Genomic DNA, 20,408 nt, shown 5'->3' with positions numbered 1-20,408 from the left:
AGGAAGGCCACAGGTTAGATGCGCAACAGACGATGAGCAATTTCCTAGCTTTACTCTGAAAGTACGACCCGAGAGATAAGACTGGAACCACTGGAGGACGATGCCTTTTAGCCCCACATCACATTCTAGTCTGGATATCAGGATGGAGTGGTCGATCGTATCAAAAGCTGCCGACAGATCCAGAAGAATAAGAGCCACAGAGTCACCAGTGTCAGTGGAACGATAGATGTCATTTAAAACTCTCAGCAGAGCAGATTCAGTACTGTGAGCAGACTTAAAACCAGATTGAAATTTTTCAGAAATATCATTGCGTTTTAGAAAGATCTGGAGTTGGTCAAGCACAACTTTTTCTAACACCTTAGAGACAAAAGGCAAAACAGAGATAGGGTCTGTTAGTTGTGCCTCTAACCTCTAAACCAAGAGCCAGCCCTACATTGTTTCCTTTGCTATGTTTCATGCCTTGTTTGTTTTTCTTGGTTTTTATTAAGGTATCTGTGTGGCTGAACCATTAGAAGTAATTGTCCGGAAGGACTTTTTCATTGAGCTCAAGCTGCCATATGCTGCTGTCCGTGGAGAGCAGCTTGAAATCAAGGCAGTCCTCTACAACTACAGCCCTGATTCTGCCACAGTAAGTCTGGGTCAGTCAAGTAATCCAATAGGACCATATGTTTCGTGAACAAATCCAGGGCAAAGGGCATAAAACATTAGACTTTTATACAATGGGTGGCTCAAAAGAGGATGAATACAAATAATACAAGAAGCAATATCTATTCAAGTAACTACTTTATTTTTCTCACAGGATAATTTGACTTTTCATAGTGGGTATTGTTTAGAACCCATTGTTCAGTCAGTACTGGAACTAGATCCTTATAATTGACAGAAATAGCATTATTGCTATTCTCTAGGTAACAACAAAGAGTGCCTGAATTGGTCAGAATCAATCCACTCTATGGCAGGTTTTGATCTTTGATCAACTACACCAACCTCTGTCCCTTTCTCCATCTTTGTCTTTGTCTCAAGGTGCGTGTGGATCTGATTGAGGAGGCTCATGTGTGCAGTGCAGCCTCTAAACAGGGAAAGTATCGTCAGGAGGTCAAAATTGGGCGCCAAACCACACGATCTGTACCGTTCATCATTATTCCCACAAGGGAGGGAAAATACCGCATTGAGGTCAAAGCAGCTGTTAAAGACTCATTACTCACTGATGGAATCGTGAAGATGCTGCAGGTGGTGGTAAGAGAAAGACACTCCATTCAGTGTATTTAGATTTTTTCTTCTGTTGTTCATAATTACATGATGATGTATGAAAGCTGCTATCTGTAAATAAATTACTTGCAGCAATCTAAAAGCGGCTGGACAGACATGTTAAATCTGTGCCACGCCAGTACGCAGTGCCATAACGCATAACTGTCCACTGTGTTTACTTTATGTAAATAACTTGCAAGGAACACCAGTCTGCTACAAAATAACTATTTACAAGTCTACACACATCAGACTGCTCAGTTATAACTTTGTATTCTTTCTGATTATGTGGGAGAATTTGGTTTATCAAGTTTCATGTATTTACTACGCAAACGGGACTGTATAAAAACAATTATGATTTAATGTGTGTATTTATGACATGAGATGCTAAAAGTATGACATATATAGCGTTGGATTGATGTAGAACAATACAAATCATTAATGTTTATCACTATATCTATCGTCATTGTGCTAAATAAGTGTAAATATGCACACCATCTGCCTTTGGCTGCACATCTGTTGTGTTGCGTGTTCATACTTGGTGCCTGACAGCGATATAATTTCCTGGAGAAGCCGTCTCCATTTGTTGTGCTGCTGTTGCTTCACTGTGATTGGCACATTGTCTGTTTGGCAGCAGACCAAGACTGTGGAGTCTCGTCTCATGCCCTCCCGCCTGGTTCCAAATTAAAAGATTAAGTCTGGTTCACTATGTCTTCTTCATACTTTGGTGTTTTTCAAGTGAACAGCAACGGCAGTCATGCGCTTGAATAAAATACTATCTATTAATTTCCAGGCCAGTAGAGATTGTTTATAAAAGACTGATAACTTGACAAGTAATTTCCTTGTTCCTTGACAAGTAACAACTTAATAAGTAATCGATTTCGTAGTAGACATTTTAGTAGAAATACTACTTAATTAGAGAAGGTGTTATAAATGTTGAGGCCTTCCCTCAGAGTGGTAGCGAGCAGTGGTCCGCGTGGTAGCCTGGCAGCAAGGCAGCGACAAGTGGTTGGTGTGGCAGTGACCACTATCTGTAGCGCCCCTAGGGGTTGCGACCCGTAGTCGGTGTGGCAGCAGACCAGACCACAGAATTGGCTACAACCCCTACTGAAATTGATGTAACTCGCCTATGAAGCCTCATAGTAATCTGCCGACTGATTTCATTACAACAAATTTGTCCAAAACACATTATTCCGTTAATACCCAGGCACTGCTGCTGCATAATTTCATATTTGCCGGAAGATGCGCCTAATATTTCATTATAACTGTATTAACTGTAGTATGGATGTAAACAATTGCAATATCTTGATTTCTAAATGGCTGCTGAACTGTGACCTTTCGATAGGCCCTTTTCACATGACGTCACACAACTTCCGTTCTGACTCGAAGCAGGGTATCTTTACTTCTGGATCATGGTCAAAACACAAAAAAACATCTGCATAAAGCTGCCGGCTTATATGAAACGATGAAGCAGCAGTCCTTTACCAACAAGGGACTGCTACTGTTTTTGAAAAAAAACTACACAACATACCTTCGGAAAAAACAGGGTAAATTACGAATTTTCTGATGCATCGCTATAGAATTTGAACTTGGACTAGGTAAGGCTTCATGCTGTGGCCCCACTCTGTTTCCCAGTGAATAAGTGCGATCTATAGTTGTCAGCATGCATCTGTTTGCAAACATTTTCAGGCGGAAAGGAAAAAGTGTGTTCAAACTTATATTACTCAATGCTTGTGGCACTTACTGTGAACAGCTTTCAGTTTACTTTGGGTATGCCTTGGATAGGCGGTTTAGGCGAATTTTACAGGAATGGTAAGAGGTTAGGGTTATCCAGTATGCACCAAACCATTGGGCTAGCAGGGCAACCCCAGAAAAGTACACTTTAATTTTATTATTCTCAGGATGGCAAAATACTGTAAATTATTGCATTATAATATATTTTTCTATTCCTGAGTCCCTGTGTTAATTTTTATCTGTTGGTTTATGTTAAATATGTCAAAAAAATGTAAATATTTAAATGACAAATTTCAATTACCTATCTCATCTCTCTTTATCTCATCAAATATGATTTGAGTGACATTTCCAGAAGAGTATGGTTGTGGTCTAATTTATTAATATCTCCCTCATCTTCATCGTTCAGGAGATTTTTATTAGGAGCTAAAATTACCGAGAGGGAATTGGAGCTTACTGCTTCGATTAAAAAACTAAGATATTTAATGTATTCAATTCCTGATGAAACACTGTGACACAACAAAGCTGATGTAGATATTTCATTTTATTATTTATATTTTAAATTTTGTTTGCAGTTTTCTTCTTCCCCATCTTTAGTGCAGCATTGCTACACTTCTTACGTTACCGGCACTGTATGTCTAATGTCTTTATTGCATCCCATTGTGCTTGGGCAGGTGCATGTGCATCCTCATGCATGGACATGGAACAAAATTTTAAAAGAGACTCACTCATAAAACCTTATCCATAGCACTAGTAGTGGTGAAAAACTTCACTATTTACCTTAGCTTTATTTGCTATTCAGTGGACCAAAGATAAATAACTATAGTTTCCTAAAAAAAAGTTTTGATTCATGATGTTTGTCCTAACTGTTGTTTTTCCAGCCTGAAGGTTTACTGGTTAAATCTCCTCAGATTGTGACTTTAGACCCTGCAAAAAATGGTGTAGGTGAGTTCACTCTGCTGAGGTATGGAAAATCATTTAGTAATATCCTTTGTAACATTTTAATTTACTGGCCATTAATTTCATTTCATAGTTTTACCAAACATAGTAACAATGCAAGTACTCCTACCACTATACTAAACACTCCTAATTACTGAGTAAAATGAAAGCAGAATAATAAAGGTCCACCAGTAAAGGCCCTATTGTACACCAAAATGGACATCGACAGCAGGGTGGATAGTTTACAGCAGGAAGGATTGTGAATTAGAATTTTTTCTTTTCCTTTTTTTTATTTAGTAGCACAAAAGACAAATAAAAGTATATATAAAATACGCTATATGAATTATGCAGGAGAGGTAAGAAACCCCCAAGGGCTTATAGTGAAACCTCCCCTCTGGATTTTCAGTTGATATTATACAAAATTATAGAAAAAATAATGACAATAATGATAAACGATTAAATAAAACATACTTAAATTTTAACCATAACATAAAAATGGGGTATTTGGTTTTCTTCTCTGTGCTTAATTTTTCCAAACAAAGAATCGAACAAAGTGCAAATCACAATGGAAATAAAGTGCATACTTACCTAATTTGTCTCATGTTTCAGAGAGTAGCAGAGCTAGAGAGTTAAACACAGGCTATGCAACCTCTTGGAGGACGAAAACGTAGCTCCAACTGATTGGTCACAAGGCTACTGGCTTGAAGGTGTACAGAACCTGCACCATTGATTTTACCTGGTTAATACATTAATTAACTTTTGTTATTTGTATGTAATTAATGGCCTGTTAATTAAAAAGTTACCATATCTGTTATGAAATTAATGTCAAACCTTGTGAACTCTTTCCACTTTTTAGATGGTAAACAAGTTGAAATTTTGAACAGTGGAATTCCTAACAAAGAGTTTGTTCCGAACACTCCTACTAGCACACAGATCTCTGTGACAGGTGAGCTATGTCATGTCATAGTATGTGTTAAGTAAGTAAGTGTCTGTAGTATAAACTCTGCATTAGTATAGATTTTACTGTTGTTCTTCCTTGTTGTGGGAAATTATGACCTCACTTCTTGTGGAAATGTTTGCAGGAAGAAAGCAAAATGTGCTGAAGAATGAGATTAGTGGGAACTCTACAGTTAGTCTGATCTACCAGCCCTCAGGCTGTGGAGAGGAGAACATGATCCACATGACCCTGCCTGTCATTGCAACCACGTATTTGGACAAAACCAAACAGTGGGAACCTGTGGACATTGAGAGACGTTCAGAAGCCCTCCAACACATCTACACCGGTGGGCTCACACAAATGCATTTATTAGTAGAGATAGCAGGTTTAAATCCCTTATTTGTAAGATATGAAGCTCACTGACTTTGGTAGTGGCGTCAAGAAACACATTTTGGTAGACAGCAGTACAACTACTTAATTTTAAAGTGCTACTCAAACTGGCTTTGAGTGGATAAGATTCAGTGCACAGGTTGTGATTTTTTTTTTTTGTTTTATTTAGGTTACCAGAATCAGCTTGCTTACCAAAAAACTGATGGATCCTTTGCTGCACATCCTGATCACCAAAGCAGCACCTGGTGAGGCATGTGAGAATGCATCGTGAACTGATAATGTTTGCACATCCTCCCTCTTAAATTCTGACTATGTGAGGGTGGGTGTTTTTCAAATAAACGGAACTTAACTAGAACACCCTCTCCTCTCCTCTCCTCTCTTCTCTAAGGCTGACGGCCTATGTTATCAAGGTGTTTGCCATGGCCAACAATCTGGTGGCAGGGCCAAGCAACAACATCTGTGATGCTGTGAAGTTTATGATTCTCAACACACAGCAATCTAATGGCATGTTTAGAGAAGTTGGAACGGTGGCTCATGAAGGGATGATTGTGCGTGTACTGATTTCATTAACATCAATTCTTCATCCTGTTGCTAAACAAAAGACCATATCAAAATAAAAATAAAAAACATTACATGTCAGTGGCTACCATCTTGTATGAATAAACTGAGGCTGAATACTGATGATAGTAATGATAATGTGACACGTTTGTGTTTGTGTGTGTATGTGTAGGGTGATGTGTTCGGCACAGATTCAGATTCCTCAATGACGGCCTTCTGCCTCATTGCCATGCAGGAGTCACGCACACAGTGTGCTGCCACTGTTAATGTGAGTACCTTACCTCCATACAATGTTTTTTTCCCCTCGCCTTACCACTGTCATTATCAGGGGACCAGAGAGAATCCTGCCTCTTTTCTCATTAATTGTCAACTCAGTGATTGAGGGTTTCTTTAGATTCAGGCAGTACTGTTTTCTCACCTTACTGAATTGGTCACTCTAAATTTGCTACCAGTGTGAATATGAGTGTTAATGTAGAGTATGTGCTGATCACCAGAGAAACGGCTGTATAGGTCGATTGTTCAAGCAGCTTATGACGAACCCTATTTACATTTATTGTTAGACCACAACCTCTAGTGGCCGTAACAAGTATGACAAGAGCAAACGAGAAAGTGAGTCACACGTTCTTTTGTGATCAACATTTTTATTAATATGAGGGTGGTGGGTGGATACAGACATATCCAAGAACAAGGACATCTGTTATAGCAGTGGTATAATGAAAATACCTTACATCACAAGAGCATAACAATTATATTACAGTGAAATAATTCGGCAGGCGTGCAATAGAGTCCCTCAACAAATGACGATGAAGATTAGATGAAAAGTTTTTCCAGGCTTCTACAGTTGCTCTCCAAGCCTTGTTAAGTCGTGCAGTAGTATGTTCCAGACTGACTATGTTAACAAGGCTGTGGACCATGAACTATTTCATACATCTATCAAGGGAAAACAGTGTTCAATGATTGTTTTCTTTTCAGGGTTAAACACTGCAAATACCATTTTGTACTGAATTTGCTTCAAAGTAACATCAGAGCCATCATTAAGGAGGCAAAAGGCAGGATTAGGAACATAAGCAATATCAAGTATATCCAATAGAGCATAGTTTACATGGTACCAAACCTGAAAGATAACAGGACCGGTCCAGAACATGTGTAGAAACGTTCCAGGTGCAGTAGTGTGGCATATGTGACAGTCAAATGTAGCCTGTAATCTTATCCGAAATCTCTTATAGGGTGTAATGTATTCTCGGTCAATCGTTTTAAAGCAAATTAGTTGGTGCGCCAGATTCTAAGAAGTCATACTAAGATTGGACCACACTCTGTTCCAAGATAGAGTTATATTAAAGCTTCTCAGCTCCCTATTACTAATGGCTTCGATTGGCAAATTCTTTGCTCTGAATTCAATTAGTTTATTATATATCATGGACACAGAGGATTTGCCCAGTAGTGGCACAACCCACCGTAACATAGGATGTGAGGGGAGGGGAAAATTCCAGGGAATTCCCTATGCCTTCAGGGCTGCTCTTAGTTGAAATTAAATAACATAGGACATAGGGAGAGAGAACTGTGTTCTTAAGTCTTGGATGGAACGAAGACCTTGGACGTCATACATACCAAACTCATTTATTCTCAGGTATAACCAAGAAGGCTGCGAGAATGGTCATCTGCCACATAATAGTATCCGGTTATGCCATAATGGAGTGTTCTGTCCAGTTTTAACTGCTGTTTTTGGTTAATGTTCTTTTTCAAACAGAGAATGGGGGTGTAATAGTCGGACATATTCAATTACCATGACAACCAAAAACTGGCCGGCTGGAGTGTTCGCTAACAATATGCTGTGTTAACATCACTACACTGTAAAGTTTAGTACACTTTACTGTCTGGCAGGAGTAGCTATTACTTACCAATGATAGAAACTAATGTGCGCGGATCAGCTGTTATCAATCATACAGTCGATGGTGTTGTCACACACTGCACACGATAACTCCCACTACGTTTCAGAATCAGAATCCGCTTTATTGCCAGGTATGTGTACACATACGAGGAATTCGACTCAGGATTGTACATTGCTCACGATTTGTGCTTACTCGTACAAAAATACCATAACATAATAATAATAAAATAAAATCAGACACAAAGTACAGTATAGACAACACTAACATACTCTTATCGATATAACGAGGCATGAAGGCGTGACAATTTTTTAACGAGGCATGACAGTGCGCCTGCGCAAGCTTGGAGAATGACGTATGACTTATGGAATTACTATAGTCATACATCACCAGCCCGTTTTAACAACTAAGCAACTTTTGCAACTTTTGCAACTTTGAGCACAAAATTATTTGTCAAAAACTATTTGGCGAACTATGTGGGTAATCAACATTGTAAGGAAATGACTTAGAAAAATCATAGAAATGTCAAAATACACTGGAGGGGGGCTTTAAGTGGGCCTCCTATCCAACATTCAGCTTGCCTCCACACCCGTAAAGAGTTTGCAATGATGGGCCCAAACTTCTTAACTATTTTAGTATTTATACTAGAGAACAGAATACTTTGCAGTCTGTGTGGCATCACTTTAGTAGATTCAATCCTTCCATGCAGTTGTGGACCCTATGTGAACCCAGGAGCTGAGCTGCCTGATTCGAAACGACCAATAATAGAGTTCAAAGTTTGGTACAGCGAGACCAGCCAACAGTACTTTATTTTGTTTAGTACAGTATTGAAGTTGCCACTGCTTATTTCATATATGTTTTTATGAATTGTAATGCCCAGATACACAAAAGTGTTTTTAACCTGAATATGTGAGGGGATAGAACCCTGTACATGTGTATTATTGGTGGCATCAGGGCGGACTTCATCCGATTTATTTCATAACCTGACAGATCGCTAAATTGATCAAATTCTTCAATTATCAGGTGAATTGAGCTGTCAATGTGATCTAGAAACAAAATAATATCATCAGCAGATAACGATATGCTGATGATTATGATCGTAGGTGAAGCTCTAGATTGCCTAATGGCTTGCGCCAGAGGTTCAAGGGACAGACAGAATATAAGTGGTGAAAGTGGACATCCTTGTCTCGTTCCATGCTGCAACGGGAAAGGGGGAGAGATTACGCCACCAGTTAAAACACTTACAAAAGGTGAATCATATAATATCTTGATCATTGTATAAAATTATGTCCAAATCCAAAACGTTGCAACACTGCCCATATAAAGCGACTGCAGCATCTATAATGTGTAGCAATCATCGCATGTTATCAGATGCAAAGCGGCCCTTGATAAATCCTGTTTGATCCTCATTGACTAACACATGCATGACTTTTTCTAGGTGTAGAGATAGTGCTTTAGCATATATCTTAAGATAGCTCGTAATTAGGGATATTGGCCTGAAACTGGAGCACTCCAGGAGATTCCTTACCTTTTTTTAAAGTAGAGTGATGAGAGCTGTTTTTTGGTCCCTATGAAAAGTCCCATTCTCAATTGCAAATTGAAAATAATTAAGCATAAGTGTACCGCCATATCCCAATTCCAAATATAGCTCAGGTGGAAGGCAATCCAAGCCAGGTGACTTGTTTTTATTTAGACATGTCAGAGCCTAATGCAATTCCTCCAGCTCTAATGGGGCCTCCAGGCAATCATGGTCGGTCTGTGAGATACAGGGTAGCTCCAGTTATCAAGAAAACTAGCATAATTGGCATCATTGAAATCAATCTCAGATTTAAAAAAAAAAAATTCAAAGAATGTAGCAAATGTGTTATTATTGGCCCTGAGATTTGTTGTGGTTTTGTTATGTGCTGTCCTTAAAGCTGCGATATGTGCCTTTGTTTCACAATCTTTTAGTATAAGTGCTAGAAGGAGACTTGGCGCTCTGATTCAAAGTAGTATTTCTGTCGTGTTCTATGCAATCAATCAGTCAATCAGTCTTTATTTATATAGCACTTTTCATACAAATACATACACAAAGTGCTTCACACTATAGAGTAATTTAAAAACAATAGTTTAAAAACAACAATAATGTAATAGTACCACCCCATATAACGCCCATTAGCCCAACCCTCCATATAAGCACCTGGGAAAAACAGAACATCAAGCCCAAACATCCAGAGTTCCATCCACGCCACCCCTGAAACACTAAAACCCAAGACCCCAGAAAGAGAAGCACTAGAGAAGCAGCCCATCAGTGGTAAAAGTATAATATCATAAATATCCTTTGCATGCACCTTTGAGAATAGCCGCTTGTCCTGCCCGTAGCAGTCGGAAGATAAGGGTGCGTGACTTGTTGGAGTTTGATTCCCGGCCACCATACACCCGATGTGCCCGCTCGATGTCTACATCTCGACCCACCAACGATGGAATCCACTTGGGAAGATTAGCTCTGAGGTAGCTGGTCTTATGTTATTTCTCCTGTCCTGTCCTCTAGATCTGTCAACTTTGTCGTGAGCTGGTCTAGGTGTTTCTTTAGATCGATGACAGATCGTCTGTCCTCCCGTGCAGTCGCCTGGACAGAGTCAACGCGATCTTGGGTTCTCTTAGCAATTGTAGCTAATTTAAGTTCACCGCTTACCTCCTTTAAATCTTCATTAGTCCTGTGCACATCTGTGTGTATGTCATGCAGTGCAGGAGCCAGGATAGAGTCCACTGCTTCTCTAATAGCAGAGGACACGATTCCATCCAGAGCACTTTGTTGTTCCTGAAGGGCTAGCTTTATGCCATTAGCAATAGCTACATCAAGTTCTTCCCCAGAGATAGAGGAGTCCTTAAATTTCTTCTTGGAGGGTGATAGTTCAACCTCCCTTTTACGAGATTCTTTAGTTGTGGAGATGTTTATGGTGTCAATAGGTCATAGGTGCAATAATATGATAAGATTATTGAAAAAGAAGACTATGTAAGCAGCGCTAGAAACTACACTGGCATCGCTGTCGAGGAGTCACATGATCTCACATATGTTATTTTGGCGTCCTTGACAATTGAGCAATTTTGTATTTCAGATATGAGAGCATGTTGATTATTCCTGTGATAGACTGGTGACCTGTTCATTTTGTACCCTGTACATGTACATAATAGGCTCCAGCAGTTCCAGTAGATAATACTACTGTACTTTCACTCATTTTACTGCAGTGAAATTCTCCCAAGACTCTTCTCCCTCTATCCTTTCTTGGTCTTTTCCTTCTGTCCAGAGTCTGCCAGGCAGTATAGCCAAAGCAGTGGCCTACCTGGAGAGGCGTCTGCCCAGCCTCATCAACCCATATGCTGTTACAATGACATCATATGCCCTGGCCAATGAAAACAAACTGAACCAGGAGATCCTCTTCAAGTTTGCTTCCCCAGGTCTCTTCATACAACAATATTCACATACATGTTCAGAAACAGAGTATAATTGAATAGTGATTAATAAAAACAACAGTAACGACTATAACATGTACAATAACCTATAATAATGCCCAGGTGATACATTACCTTTAGCTTCAGATTCAGTATATCAGTATTTATGTTTGCAGCACAGAAATGCCAACAATATTTATGATGTACTGTAAACTTGCTATTACATAGTTTGCGTACTATATATCTTGACTTGTCACAAGTACAGTGTAGAAATGCCACAATTTGTCTGTGTCTTCCTCAGAGTTGTCCCACTGGCAGGTACCTAGGGGACGTGTTTACACACTGGAGGCCACAGCTTACGCTCTTCTTGCTCTGGTCAAGACCAAGGTGAGCATGTCTCTCTTATCTGTATCTGTGTGTCACCGACACTTTCATGATACCACACTGAAGGGTAGAAGGTTGGTAAAGACAGACCTTTTACAGTATTGCTGACCATTTTCCAAAGAACATCATAGTTATACTGATAATTAACTATTGTCCTTCTAAGCAGACTTTTTATTTATTTTAGTACAGTACAGAGTAAAACAACTCTTTTGAGTAAAGTAATCCATCAGCAAGAAAAGAGCTTTAAAATGCTTTTAAATGTGCATTGCTTGTATAAGGCAAATGTGATTTTGAAAAGAAAAAAGTGTTCCACAAATCTAAATTGGCATGGAACCATGTATAACCATCAATTACGATAATTGTATTTTTGCTATATACTGTAACAGCTATAACAAAAGTTTCTCTATTTTCAATTTGATCATTAAAAATTACGATTTTGGCTTCCATCTATGATAAAACAATTATGTAGCTGTATTCCGTTTCTCAGTGACGCTTTGGTTTTGTCTTATGTTATAAATCCAGGGCACCCGTTTCCTTTACAGTGGTGGCTCCTGCCCCTCACTAAAGGCCCAAACTCACTCTCAGTCAGGCTCTAATGTTTAGTTCAGCTTGAGCCAAGATTAACTGCTATAACTTGCTAGTCACCATTATTAGCTTAAGCCAGGGACGTCACTAGGATTGAAAGACAGGGGGGCTTAGCCCCCAGGGTATGCATAACTTGCGCTTGCAAAATCTTTGCACTCACATCTTTTGTTACTGTATTAGAACTACACTTATATTAACAAACAGAAGCCAAGATGTTAACTGGTAAAAAGCGACAGCCATGTTATCTTCTTCCTCAACTCATAGCTTAGTTATATTTATACTAAACAAGGTGTGTTAAGCCTTGCTTTACCTGGTCCATGCTTGTAAAATATCCACTGTGTCCGTGTCTTCTAACGTAATACCAGATTACTATATATCTATCTCAATGTTTCTCTGCACAGTGCTAAAATGGGTCGGCAAATATAGCCTACTTTGACTAGTTGACTTTTTCTCTACTCATAGCTTAAAATGTACATGTTCTTTATACTTATGCCAAACCAGGCATGTTAAGTGTTGCTTTTCTTACTCACCGTTGGATAAAGTAACTGCATCTCGTGTCAGAAGTTAAATTTCTTAATATATGGGCAATTTAAAATTTAGAGTTGAACTTGAAGCACTGAATTTTAAAAGTTCAATAAATTAATGAAGTTTCCAAAGTGAATTAGTAATCTTGTTAAATAATCATGATCTCAATATTGACCAAAACAATCGGGATTAGGAGTTTTGCCATAATCAAAAAAAAAATCTAATCTCTCTAAAGGCCTTTGAAGAAGCCAGACCTGTTGTGAGATGGTTCAACAAACAGCAGAGAGTGGGTGGAGGCTATGGATCAACTCAGGTAACACACACATTTAATTCTTTCTATATATCAGCCTCAAACCATTGATCACCTTTCTCAACTGTTCACTCTTTTTCTCTTCAGGCTACTATAATAGTGTACCAGGCTATAGCTGAGTACTGGGCCAGTGATAAAGGACCAGAGTTTGATCTGAATGTGGACATCTTGTTGCCAGGCAGGTCAAAACCTGACAAGTACAACTTCAACAGCGACAACCACTATGCCACGAGAACATCTAAAGTGAGAACACACTCCCACCAACATAAACAAACTCACAGTGGCTCATATCTTTCTGTATGTTTCTTCTATTGATCCCTGTGTGTGTGTGTGTGTGTGTGTGTGTGTGTGTTGATATTTGAATTCCCACAGATTAATTTTATAAACCGGAATGTGAAAGTGACTGCCACAGGCACAGGAGAAGCAACACTGACAGTAAGTTAAATATATTGCTTGATGATCTGTTGTTTATTGATGTATACCAAACAAAGTGCTTCACAACAAATCACACATAAAATACAAAAACAAATAACCACGTGGGTAAAAGATACAGGGGGATAAAATACAGAATATAAGAACAAGGATTACAATAAAGTATAACAAATATGTTCAGTAGGAGGTAAGGAAGATAAGACAAGCAAACAAAGTGATAAGAACGGTAGGGCAGGAATAGTAAAACGAGTGGCAGCTCAGATAAAATCTGGATATGCTTTCCGGTAAAAGTAAGTTTTTAAAAGAGATTTGAAAGAAGAAGCCGACCCTGCCAGCCTAATTTCCTCAGGCAAGTCGTTCCAGAGCCTGGGGGCCCTGACAGCAAATACTCGGTCACCTTTTGTTCTTAGTCTGGCTCCAGGAACAGACAAGAGGCCCTTGCCAGAAGATCTTATGCCACGGGAGGGCTCATACGGAGTTAAAATATCTAAAATATAATCAGGAGCCAAGCCATGAAAAGCCTTAAAAGTAATGAGTAAAATCTTAAAATCAATCCTAAAACAAACAGGGAGCCAGTGCAATGATGCTAAAACAGGGGTGATATGATCATATCTTCTTGTCCTATTTAGGAGCCGAGCAGCTGAGTTCTGTACGGTCTGTAATCTATTTAGGGTTTTCTGATTAAGGCAAGTGAAGAGGCTGTTGCAATAATCAATGCGTGAGGAGATAAAAGCACGTATAACAGTTTCTGCATCTGTAACATTTAAAATAGGCCTTATTTTTGCAATATTTCTAAGGTGGTAAAAGCTGGACTGGACCAGTTTAGAAACATGACGCTCAAAGCATAACTTACTATCGAATAGCACGCCAAGATTTCTTACATCAGGCTTCACGTGTTGTAGCAGGTAGCCAGAAGAGAGCAGAATTTGATTGCAGAGATGTTGGGGACCTATAACCAGGATTTCTGTTTTATTGTTTATTGAGTTAAGTTGTAGGAAATTATTTGACATCCAATGTTTTATGTCGGTAAGGCAGTCCTGTAATGAACTCAGCATACTAAGGTCGGTGGGCTGTACAGGTAGGTATAGCTGTGTATCATCCGCATAACAATGGAAGGAGATACCATGCCTGCATATGATATCACCCAAAGGGAGCATATATATAGAAAACAAATAGGTCCAAGGATTGACCCCTGAGGCACACCGTAGTTGGTGGTAGAGAAAGAAGATTTAAAATTATTTATAGAGACACAAAACTTCCTATTGGATAAGTATGACGCAAACCAGTTCAGAGCAGTACCAGATGCCCCCACCCAGTGCCTCAGTCTGTTTAATAGGATGCCATGATCAGTGGTGTCAACAGGTAGACTGGAGCCAGGTGTGAAGGCTGAGAAGCCTACTAAAACGACCAAATCCACGGAACTAAGTGGGAATTGGGCCAGAGATGAACATAGACTTTCCACTCCTATTGAGCAAGTCGAGGAGACGATTAAAATCGCATTTTGTGAGCTCCGATTGCTGACGTGAAGTGTCATTTGTGCCAACATGGACTATGATTTTCCTGATGGACATAGGGAGTGAGGCAAGGAGGTCAGGGAGCTTATCAATGATGTCCGTGGTTGTAGCTCCAGGAAAGCTGTGTGTGATTGCATTTGCAAAGTGAATATTCTACACTATGGAGTCCCCAATTAATAGCGATGTAGGATGGATCAGAGGAGGCACCGTGAAAGGCTGTCTTACCGCAGCCGCACATGGACAGATTGCAGCCCGAGGCTGCGGCAGTACAGAGGCGGCGTCCTTCTTAGCAGGAAAATTCCCTGCTGTCTTCAGACCAGCGACCTTTTCTGCAAGGGAAATACCTGCTGTCCGCAGCCCAGTGAGGCTGCTGGATCTTCTCCTGGTCACAGCCTCTACCAGCAACCTGCGGCGAGAAGAGGAGGTGGACTTGCTCTTTGGTGGATGGTGGTGTTTGTCCAGTGGGGGAAACTCTTGCATATCCAGAATGTCAAACCTGTTAGCCAGCGGGAGGTCCAGAGTCATAGGAGGAGGAGAGCGCTTTGCCCCTTTCTTAGCCCCGTGTTGTGGAGTTGAACACATCGAAGCATCTGGTTTGCTCTCACTGACAGATAAATTTGTCTCCACTGGAGCATGGGAAGATGATAAGGTAGCAGACTCCTTAGGCTTTGCTCCTGAGAGGAGCCACAAGTCTTTGCCGTGGGCCGAGGATGCCATAGACACTGGGGCATCCGCAATAATTGAGCCAAGCCAAGGAATGGTGGGATCACCATAAAGCCCCATGGTGGTCCAGCCATCATGACAGGTCAATACTCCCCCGCCATAGCCAAAGGAGCTCAGGACTGACAAGCGTTTAGCTTGGGCCGAGGTGACTGTGGATAACTCCAGAAAAAGTTTGTCTTTCACTCTAAGCTCGGATTTCAAACCAGCGATACTTTCCTTCAATTCCAAAACTGTAAGTTTGCATGATTCACACTCGGCCATCTCACAAACGTAACTAGCTAGCTAGTGCTAATTAAAACATAAAAGAAATAAAACAGTGCATGAAGGTTTTGTCTTGCAGTAAGAGCACAGGTTGTTCGCTCTTTTTTTAGCTCTGTCTTTGCCTTTTGATAGAGCTGGCCCTCTGGTTGTGTATCATCTGCCTTAATGCCTTAATATAGACATTTATTTTTTTTACCTTGTGTGAACTTTATTTTTAAGATGGATGCTTATTATCTATAGTCTGTACCACTACTACATTTACTGTCTGTATTTCTCTGTGGATATTGTGTTGTCTGCTTCCCCCTACCGCTCTCTCGCTCTCTCTCTCTCAACCCCAACCGGTCGATGCAGATGGCCGCCCACCCTCTGCTCGAGGATTCTGCCTCTTAAAAGGAAGTTTTTCCTTGGGAATTGTTGGGTCTCTGTAAATAATATCACAAAGACTACGGTCAAGACCTGCCCTATATGAACAGTGCAATGAGAAAACTGTTGTTGTGAATTGGCGCTGTATAAATAAAATTTAATTGAATATTATCTTAATACATATTAAGATTTAGTTTTATCTATGTGACAGATGCTGTCGCTGTATTACGCTCTGCCTAAAGAAAAGGAGGGAAACTGTAAGAAGTTTAACATGTCAGTGCAGCTCCTCCCAGGTACTTTCTTTATTTGTTGTTATTTATATCTGTCGGTCCGCTTTTGTTTCTCTATTTTGTGTTGTTATCTGCTGTCTATCCAGCCTTTTACCAAGTTTTTTGTGAGAAGCAATTTTATGTTCATCTAATGTTTTCTTCCTCCAGAGAAAATGGATGAGGATGAGAAGATATACAAGTTGAGAATAGAGGTTTTGTAAGTACAATAAAATCATACCAACAAACATTGCATTAAAATGGCTTTAAACTGAATATTTTCTAACCAGCCAAAACATGTCGATTTCCACCTGGTGGCTGGCTGCATTATAAGTCATAAACCTCTCCCCCTCCAAGTTAATGCCAAAGTACATATGTATGTAGTAGTATTATGTACACATTTGTTTCATCACATATCTCTAAGTCTAGATAGTTCTTATCACAGTGGTGTATGTTCACAAATTAATTTTTAGTTTGGTTTTAATTAGTTATTTGATGTTATAAAGGAGGAGTTTGATGTCATAATTTACAGCTGTACCCTGCTCGTTCTGGAGAGGTATGGGTGTATGGGCCAGACATCAATTACTACTGAGCAGACTCTATCTCCAAATGACGTTACCAGCACAAGATGGCAGCGCCCGTATCAGAGATATTTTGATTATCAGTCGCGCAGACTACACGACACACCCCTTGAAATAACCTTCTGAATTAACATACTTATTTTAACCAGAAGCATAATCTTTTCCTAGTAGTAGGAAGTGTTTGTGCCTGAACTGTGACTGCTCAGAGGGCGTGTCCTGTAGTACTGTGGAATAGCAGATAGACCTACAATTTTTTTTCTTTCAGTTTTTTATATACTGTGACACATTCTCAGGATTGATTTCACTGGCCTACTCTACAGGGCTGGTCGTCGTTCATCACTTCGGAACGGGATAATTTACCTCAGTGCAGCAATTAGCAAGCTAGCTAGCTGACAACATCAGTAATGAGAAACAGATTGTCATGATCATGTTAACAACATATTTAAATTATGTCAGCCGCTCACTGTAAACAAAACAATCATGCAGTTAGAACCACGACTCAACTTGCTATCTGGAAGTTGGCGCATGGTTATGGCAGAGGTGCTCTTGGAAAAGCCACAGTCCAAGTCATAATATTCCATATTTCTAAGCAATTTTAAGAGTTCTCATCTATGTTGACATAAAAATGATTTTAATTTACTTTTTTACCTCAGAAACAACAGTTTCACTACAAGATCCTTGGAAATTTTGGTTTTGTTAACTATTTTGAATAATATTTAAAACATTTGCTTTATAGCAGTGTACAGTTTTATCGCTTTACAGCAGTCATCAGAACCAGTTTTTATTTTCACATACACAATCATACATAGTAATAAGTATTGTAAAATTAATTATCTGTCTTTGACCCATCCTCAGTACAAGGAGCAGTGGACAGCCCGGGGACCATTATGTCTTTTAATAGTTGATAAAGGCCTTTTTTTCTGTACAGGTATAAAGACAAGGAGCGCGATGCAACCAAGTCAATCTTGGATGTTGGCTTGTTAACTGGCTTCACTGTTAACACAAATGACCTGAGTTTGGTAAGACACTCACACAAAAGCTTAAAGGTTTCTGTATATGGGTACTAAAAACAAGATATGTTTCAATGTCGGGACACAAACATGCAAATATTATGGACGTGTGTGTGTGTGTGTGTGTGTGTGTGTGTGTGTGTGTGTGTGTGTGTGTGTGTGTGTGTGTGTGTGTGTGTGTGTGTGTGTGTGTGTAGCTGTCCAAAGGACGTGCCCGCACTATTTCAAAATATAAGATGGACCATGAGTCAGAAAGAGGCTCACTCATCATTGACCTGGACAAGGTAAAACACCTTCCTGCCCCTTGTGCTATTTACTTTGTTCAGTCTTTCTTAACCTTTCTTAATCTCACCTTTGCTTTACATCTCTCCACAGGTTTCTCACACCGGACCAGAGGAGATCAGTTTTAGGATCCATCAGAAACTGAAAGTGGGCATCTTACAACCAGCTGCTGTCTCCATCTATGAACACTATGACCATCAAAACAGTGAGTCTCAAAGACGTCCAGAAAAATAACGTATGCTGCCCTGTTTGACACACCATAAAAGACCGTAGGTTTTCAGTGTATATGGCAGGGTGGATAAGGATGCCTGATTTCAATGAGCACAATATCCTTCTGTCTCATTGCAGAGACACAGTGTGTGAAATTCTACCACCCAGAGAGGAGAGATGGACAGCTACTGCGGCTCTGTAGAAATGATGAATGCACATGTGCTGAAGGTAAACAGGGTGATGTCAAACTGAAGACTTAAACTAAGCAACAAGCACCTGTATGATCCTGTATATCAGAGCAACCGTCTAGCTAAAGAATAACTCAATAACATATTTAAATTGTGGCAGAGATACAGCTGCACTCTACTCATCAACCCTTCCACACACATACACATACACAAATCCTCATGTGCTTACGGTATTTAATCATGTCAGCAGTTGTTATTTACTTTGTGCCTATTGTGTATTTCCAGAGAACTGCAGTATGCAGAAGAAGGGTAACATCAGCAATGATGAGCGCTCAGCTAAGGCCTGTGAGACTCAAGTGAACAGCAAAATAGATTTTGGTAAGGCTTGTGTATGCTTTTTTGTGCGAGTGAGAAATTGAGAGAATAAGTAATCAAGGGAGCAAGTGAATTAACAATCTGAAACGTTTCTGTCCTCAGTGTACAAAGTGAGACTGGAAGAATTTACAGACGGCTTGTCCACTGACATTTACACAATGCGAGTACTGGAAGTCACCAAAGAAGGTGAGTTTTTATTTCCTTTGAAAATTGATCAATTATTTACCGTTGAATTTTGAACTATTGAAATGCCAAAACATTTGCTTTCCATAATCGTTTTCTGTAAAATACCTCAGAGGTGAGATTTCTTTAACTTTAAGTTTTTTTGTGGGCACTTAAGAAACAAAAAAACTGAGCTCTTAGTCATGATTTGATTGTAAATATGTGAGAATTCAAAAGTAAAGTTTTTGAACTGTACTTGCTGTCATGCATCTAAATACGTTTCAAGGAAAGTTAAAGTTTATCTTTTTATTATTGTAGCTCTGGCCACCTTGTTATGTGGCTATGCTCCTAAAACTCAACAATTTGTTGTCATAACTGATAGAAATGATGCTCAGAGCTGCAAAAATAAAACCCAGTTTATAATATACCATAGTTTCCCTTTAAGTATGTTCTCTCTCTTCTACAATATTTTAATTACAGGAAATAATGATGTGGGTCCTTTGGGTAAACTGCGCACATTCCTCAGTTATCCACACTGCAGATCGGCTTTAGATTTGAAAAAAGGCAAAAACTACCTTATCATGGGCGCATCCAAAGATATTTACCGAGACGAACGGAGTCAATCGTAAGTTTGTTGTGTCTCTGTATGTCTGGTGGGTTTGTTCCCCTCGTATTGTCAGAATTTAAGCATTTTTTAAGAAATTAAACAACTTTGTTTTGGTCATGATTTTCTCTGGCCATCTTTTTTGATAAATTCCAACATGTTGCAGATATGTATTTTTCACTTCTTCAATTTGCTCTTCAGGTATCAGTACGTACTCGCCGAGAGAACCTGGATCGAGTACTGGCCCACAGAAGCAGAGTGTCAGACTGTGAAACACAGGTCTACTTGTTTGGGCATGGAGGACATGGTCCAACAGTACACACTTGTTGGATGTCGGGACAAGTGAAACTGGATATAAGCAAATAAAATCTTATTTTCAAATTGTTTTTATTTTGTAGTATTCTGTTTTATCATTTGCAAATTACAAAGTTAATATTTAGTAGATGTGCGGTATCAATAAAATAATGAACTCAGTACCCATACCTGGGGAAAAACAGATTAAAGAAAATTTCCAAAAT

The 20,408-nt window shown here is 39.5% G+C and overlaps 1 protein-coding gene across 1 annotated transcript in view; it reads left to right on the top strand.

Annotated features, from left to right (window-relative positions):
* The window catches only part of LOC123970439 (complement C3-like), a 22,375-nt gene extending 2,099 nt beyond the window's left edge, over window positions 1-20,276 (top strand). Inside the window, exons 3-25 of the mRNA XM_046048483.1 lie at window positions 489-628; window positions 1,021-1,233; window positions 3,855-3,918; window positions 4,769-4,858; window positions 4,995-5,195; window positions 5,409-5,484; window positions 5,628-5,787; window positions 5,970-6,065; window positions 10,971-11,121; window positions 11,417-11,502; window positions 12,845-12,922; window positions 13,007-13,162; window positions 13,292-13,354; window positions 16,424-16,505; window positions 16,650-16,698; window positions 17,988-18,078; window positions 18,267-18,353; window positions 18,445-18,556; window positions 18,700-18,789; window positions 19,035-19,127; window positions 19,227-19,310; window positions 19,767-19,911; window positions 20,092-20,276. Coding sequence (XP_045904439.1) covers window positions 489-628; window positions 1,021-1,233; window positions 3,855-3,918; window positions 4,769-4,858; window positions 4,995-5,195; window positions 5,409-5,484; window positions 5,628-5,787; window positions 5,970-6,065; window positions 10,971-11,121; window positions 11,417-11,502; window positions 12,845-12,922; window positions 13,007-13,162; window positions 13,292-13,354; window positions 16,424-16,505; window positions 16,650-16,698; window positions 17,988-18,078; window positions 18,267-18,353; window positions 18,445-18,556; window positions 18,700-18,789; window positions 19,035-19,127; window positions 19,227-19,310; window positions 19,767-19,911; window positions 20,092-20,236 — 2,552 coding nt within the window. The 3' untranslated portion in view covers window positions 20,237-20,276. The remainder of the gene's footprint in view (window positions 1-488; window positions 629-1,020; window positions 1,234-3,854; window positions 3,919-4,768; window positions 4,859-4,994; window positions 5,196-5,408; window positions 5,485-5,627; window positions 5,788-5,969; window positions 6,066-10,970; window positions 11,122-11,416; window positions 11,503-12,844; window positions 12,923-13,006; window positions 13,163-13,291; window positions 13,355-16,423; window positions 16,506-16,649; window positions 16,699-17,987; window positions 18,079-18,266; window positions 18,354-18,444; window positions 18,557-18,699; window positions 18,790-19,034; window positions 19,128-19,226; window positions 19,311-19,766; window positions 19,912-20,091) is intronic.
* Window positions 20,277-20,408: the final 132 nt, after the last annotated feature.

This window comes from Micropterus dolomieu, linkage group LG04 (genome assembly GCF_021292245.1).
Source record: "Micropterus dolomieu isolate WLL.071019.BEF.003 ecotype Adirondacks linkage group LG04, ASM2129224v1, whole genome shotgun sequence".
In the NCBI taxonomy this organism is placed as follows: Eukaryota; Metazoa; Chordata; class Actinopteri; order Centrarchiformes; family Centrarchidae; genus Micropterus; species Micropterus dolomieu.
Note: the sequence above shows the minus strand (reverse complement) of the source record. Positions and strands in the feature narration are given on the sequence as shown.